The following is a 5,589-nucleotide window of genomic DNA, read 5'->3' on the forward strand; positions in this document are numbered from 1 at the left end:
AGGGTTTTTGGGGTTGGGGATGGGTAGGGAGATGTTGTTCCAAGGGTTTTTGGGGTTGGGGATGGGTAGGGAGAGGTTGTTCCTGAGGGTTTTTGGGGTTGGGGATGGGTAGGGAGATGTTGTTCCAAGGGTTTTTGGGGTTGGGGATGGGTAGGGAGAGGTTTTTGCAGGTTTTTCTGAGGATTTGGGGGTTCTGAGTAAGGAGACGTTTTCCTGTGTTTTCCCAAGAGTTAGTGGCTGAGTCTGTCTGGAGTTGGGAATGAGTAGGGAGAGGTTTTTCCGAGTTTTGAGAGATTCCCAAAGGATTTGGGGATATTCCCGACGGATTTTGTGATATTGGATTTCAGGGTATCCCAAATAGATTTTGAGAGATTCCCAATGGATTTTGGGAGATTGGATTTTGGAATATCCCCTGTGGATTTGGAGATATTCCCAATGAATTTGGGGGATACTGGACTTTGGGATATGTTCCCTTGGAGACATTCCCAATGGATTTTGGGAATATTCCCAATAGATTGTGAGAGATACCCAATGGATTTTGGGATATTCCCAACGGATTTAGTGATATTGGATTTTGGGATATTCCCAATAGATTTTAAAAGATTCCAAATGGATTTTGGGAGATTCCCAATAGATTTTGTGAGATTCCCAATGGATTTGGGGGATATTTCCAATGGATTTTCAGAGATTGGATTTTGTGATATTCCCTATAAATTTTGGGATGTTCCCAATGGATTTGGGGATATTCCCAGTGGATTTTGAGAGATTCCCAATAGATTTTGAGATAGATATTCCCAATGGATTTTTGGGCTATTCCCAATGGATTCTGAGAGATTCCCAATGGATTCTGAGAGATTCCAAATGGATTTTGGGAGACTGGATTTGGGGACATTCCCAATGGATTTTGGGGATACTGGATTTTGGGATATTCCCTTGGGAATATTCCCAATGGATTTTGGGGATATTCCTGATGGATTTTGGGATATTAGATTTTGGGATATTCCCTTGGGGATATTCCCAATGGATCTGGAGATATTCCCAATGGGTTTTGAGAGATTCCCAATAGATTTTGAGATAGATATTCCCAATGGATTTTGGGCTATTCCCAATGGATTCTGAGAGATTCCCAATGGGTTTTGGGAGACTGGATTTGGGGACATTCCCAATGGATTTCGGGGATACTGGATTTGAGGATATTCCCTTGGGGACATTCCCAATGGATTTTGGAAGATTGGATTTTGTGATATTCCCTGTAAATTCTGGGATATTCCCAACGGATTTTGAGATATCCCCAATGGATTTTGGGATATTAGATTTTGGAATATTCCCTTGGGGATATTCCCAATGGGTTTTGAGAGATTCCCAATAGATTTTGAGATAAGATATTCCCAATGGATTTTGGGGATATTGGATTTCAGGGTATTCCCAATGGATTTTGGGGTTACAGAACTTTGGGATACCCCCCTGGGGACATTCCCAAGAGATCCCGTGACAAACCCCACCACCCTCCAACCCTGCTCCCATTCCCTCGCAGACGCCTGCGGGCTCTCGGACCCGGCGCACGTGGAGACGCTGCAGGAGAAGGCGCAGGTGGCGCTGACCGAGTACGAGCGCTCGCAGTTCCCGTCGCAGCCGCAACGCTTCGGGCGGCTCCCGCTGCGGCCGCCCGCAAGACGCCCATCGAGACCCTGATCCGCGACATGCTGCTGTCCGGCAGCACCTTCAACTGGCCCTACGGCGCCGGGCAGTAGGGACGGACACACGGACGGACGCACGGACGGCGGGATGGATGGATGGATGGATGGACAGTGGGACAGGCCAAAGAACAGAATGGGCTGGACAAATGGGATGGGGCCAAAAATGGGATGGGCCCAAAAATGGGATGGGCCGGAATATGGGACAGGCTGGACAATGGGACAGGCTGGGAAATGGGGCAGGGCGGACAGACAGCGGGACAGGCCGGAGAACGGGACAGGCTGGACAGTGGGGTGGACAGACAGCGGGACAGGCCAGACAATGGGACCAGCCAGACAATGGGATGGGCTGGAGAATGGGATGGACAGACAGCAGGACAGGCCGGACAATGGGATGGGCCCAAAAATGGGATGGGCCAGACAATGGGACTGGCCGGACAATGGGACTGGCTGGACAGCAGGACGGACGGACAGCGGGACAGACAGACAGTGGGATGGGCCAGAGAATGGGACAAGCTGGACAATGGGACAGGCCAGACAGTGGGACAGATGGACAGCGGGACAGACGGACAGTGGGACAGGCTGGACAACGGATGGGCCAGACAACGGGATGGGCTGGACAGCAGGACGGACAGACAGCGGGATGGACAGACAACGGGATGGGCTGGACAGCGGGACGGACGCTCCCCGGGAAGGGGATCGGGATTCTCCGCAATGCCGGCGGCTCCTGGCCCTGCTGGAACGGGGGCGCGCCCTCGTGGGTTGTGCCTGTAAAGTTGTGGGGTTGGCACCAAAGGTTTTGGGGTCCTGGTGTTGTCACCAGAATTTGTGGAGTCCCAACATTGTCCCCAAAAGTTTTGGAGTCTTGAGGTTGTCCCCAAAAGAAGTCCCAGTGTTGTCCCCAAAAGTTTTGGGGTCCTGGTGTTGTCCCCAAAAGAGGTCCCAATGTTGTCCTCAAATTGTCCCCAAAATTTTTGGGGTCCCAGCATTGTCCCCAAAAGTTTTGGGGTCCTGGCATTGTCACCAAAGGTTTTGGGGTCCTGAGGTTGTCCCCATAAGTTTTGGGGTCCTGGTGTTGTTCCCAAAAGAGCTCCCAGTGTTGTCCCAAATAGTTTTGGGGTCCTGGCGTTGTCCCCAGGGTGTCCCCAAAGATGGAGGGGACAAACAAGGGACACAGAGCCCCCTGGGACTGTCCCCCCCCCAGCTGGCACCAGGATGAGCCAGGATTTGGGATTTCAGGATTTGGGATTTTGGGATTCCGGGACCATTCCTGGCCGATGGAATCCTCGCTCCGCCATATAAACTCATTAATTAACGCCAATTAAAGATGTTTCCTACAACCCCGGCAGTCTGGAATGAGCCAAGATTTGGGATTTTGGGATTTCAGGATTTTGGGAATTGGGGCTTCAGGATTTGGGGATTTGGGATTTCAGGATTTTGGGATTTCAGGATTTTGGGATGTCAGGATTTTGGGATTTCCCAAGGTTGGGGGGCGGGGGGGGCACGGATTTGGGATTTCTCTTCCTAAACAGAGAGATTTGGGATTTCCCCTCCAAAACTGGGAGAGTTTTTGGGGTCCCCTCCCAAATTTAAGGGAATTTCAGCCTTCCCATTTCACCCTGACCTCAAATGAAAATCAACAATTACACTTCATTTATTACAAAACAATTAAAATATTACACGATTCCCACAATTCCCCCCAATTCCCTACGAAATATTTCGGGATTTGGGTGTCCCCCCCCCAAAAAAAACCCCAAAAGGGTTTTCTTTTGTCCCCCAAACCCCAATTTGGGACCCCCAAAAACCCCTTTAAGGCAGCCAGGGGAGTGCAAACCCCATTAAAAAACCCTATTTACAACCAGGGGAAGGCACTGGGGGGGGATCCCTAAGGATGTGGGGGACATTTGGGGACATTTTAGGATTGAGGGGGGGGGTCACAACAGCTGCCACCATCCTCCCCCACCCTTGGCACCGGGGAGGGATCAAAACGAGGAATTTTAGGGTTTTTTTAAGACAAAAAAAGGCATAAAAGTCTTTGGAGGGGGTTGGGGTTTTTTTTTTTGGGGGGGTGTCCCCCCTACAAATGTCCCTTTTTTTTGGGGTGGTGGCTTTGGGGTCAGCCCCGGAGCTTGTCGTAGTCGCTGACCATCCTTTTGATGTGGAAGAGTTTGTTCCGGAGGGTTTTGGATTCCCGTTTCTTGTCCTGGTACTCCGGGCTCTGGGAAGGCATTCGGGGCACTTTAGCGGGGGACGTTTGGGGACGTTTTGGGGACATGGGGGGTGTCCCTAAAAAGGGGAGGGAGACCCCAAAAATCAGCCCCGAGGACTCACCCGCTTCACGTCCTTGAGGTGGTTGTACTCCTCGGCCAGTGCCTGTGGGGACAGAGGGGTCAGGGACAGAGGGGACAGAGGGGACAGCAGGGTCAGGGACAGAGGGGACAGCGGGGTCAGGGACAGAGGGGACAGCAGGGTACAGCGGGGACAGGGACAGAGGGGACAGGAGGGTCAGGGATGGGGACAGGGGATAGGAAGGGACAAGGACAGGGGACACAGAGGGGATAGAGGGGGCAGAGGGAACAGGGAGGGGACAGAAGGACAGCGGGATCAGGGACGGGGGACACAAGGACAGAGGAGACAGAGGGACAGAGGGGGCAGGAAGGGACAGAGGAACGGGAGGGGACAGGGACATGGAAGGGACAGGGAGGGGAAAATGGAGGGGGAATGGGGGAAGAAATAAGGGGGGAGCAGAGGTGCAAAAGGGGTGAAAAAGAAGGGAAAAGGGGCAAAAAGGGGTGACAAGGGGTGACAAGGGCGGTCGGGGGGCAGCAGGGGCACACCTGGTACTGGGCGCTGTCCTCGGGCACCTGGTCCAGCTGCGCTGCCAGCTGTGCCAGGCGCTCATTGAGCCCGTCCATGTGGGCACAGAGCTCCTTGTAGCGCCGCAGCTCCTGCCCAAACTCCGCCTTGTAGCGCTGGCGCGTGCCCGGGGAGCTGACCGGGGGGTACAGCCTGCGGGAGGACGGGGGCACAGTGGGGACATGGGGACATCACGGGGGACATGGGGACATCGCCGGGGACATGGGGGTATCGGGGACATCACTGGGGGTATTTGGGATATGTGGTATGGGGACACTGGATTTGGGATATGGGGACATTGGGGACATTGGGACACTGGGGACATTGGGGACAGTGGGACATTAGATATGGGATATTGGGGACATTGGGACACTGGGGATATTGGTGACATTGGGGATATTTGGGATATTGGATATGGGGACATGGGGACATTGGGGACATTGGGATATGGGATATGGGGACTTTGGGAACATTGGATTTGGGATATGGGGACATTGGAGACATTGGGGACATTGGGATTTGGGGACGTTGGGGACATTGGGGATATTGGGACACTGGGGACATTGGGGACAGTGGGACATTGGGGGCATTGGGAACATTGGGACATTAGATATGGGATATGGGGACACATTGGGAACATTGGGACATTAGATATGGGATATGGGGACATTGGGACATTGGATTTGGGATATGGGGACACTGGGGACATTGGGGACATTGGGACATTGGGGATATTTGGGACATTGGATTTGGGATATGGGGACACTGGGGACATCAGCGACATTGGGGACATTGGGGACATTGGGATATGGGGACACTGGGTGTGGAACATGGGACATGGGGGACACTGGGGACACGGGGACACCAGGCACGTGGTGTCACGCGGGGACCCAGTGAGCGGCGCTGTCCCCGAGCGTCACCTGTGCCACTGCTCGCTGTCGCGCTCGTCGCCGGACTCGGGGGCGGTGGCGGGGTCGGTGTCGTACTGGGAGCCCTGCGAGCCCTGTGAGCCCTCGGGCTGGCGCCGGCCCCGGCGGCC

General features: G+C 53.6%; 2 protein-coding genes across 2 annotated transcripts in view; one reads left to right on the plus strand and one right to left on the minus strand.

The window, feature by feature from the left end:
* NR2F6 (nuclear receptor subfamily 2 group F member 6) overlaps positions 1 to 1,939 on the plus strand; it is a 13,649-nt gene extending 11,710 nt beyond the window's left edge. The window contains 2 exon segments of the mRNA XM_014311227.2: positions 1,482 to 1,666; positions 1,669 to 1,939. Of these exon segments, the coding sequence (XP_014166702.2) occupies positions 1,482 to 1,666; positions 1,669 to 1,751 (268 nt within the window). The 3' untranslated portion in view covers positions 1,752 to 1,939.
* Positions 1,940 to 3,324: 1,385 nt separating this feature from the next.
* Positions 3,325 to 5,589, minus strand: part of LOC102033814 (occludin) — an 8,432-nt gene continuing 6,167 nt past the window's right edge. Inside the window, exons 5-8 of the mRNA XM_031065180.1 lie at positions 5,471 to 5,587; positions 4,532 to 4,703; positions 4,026 to 4,067; positions 3,325 to 3,912 (exon numbers count right to left, since the gene is read on the minus strand). Of these exons, the coding sequence (XP_030921040.1) occupies positions 3,811 to 3,912; positions 4,026 to 4,067; positions 4,532 to 4,703; positions 5,471 to 5,587 (433 nt within the window). The 3' untranslated portion in view covers positions 3,325 to 3,810. The remainder of the gene's footprint in view (positions 3,913 to 4,025; positions 4,068 to 4,531; positions 4,704 to 5,470; positions 5,588 to 5,589) is intronic.

The sequence above is a fragment of the Geospiza fortis genome, unplaced genomic scaffold, assembly GCF_000277835.1.
Source record: "Geospiza fortis unplaced genomic scaffold, GeoFor_1.0 scaffold248, whole genome shotgun sequence".
In the NCBI taxonomy this organism is placed as follows: Eukaryota; Metazoa; Chordata; class Aves; order Passeriformes; family Thraupidae; genus Geospiza; species Geospiza fortis.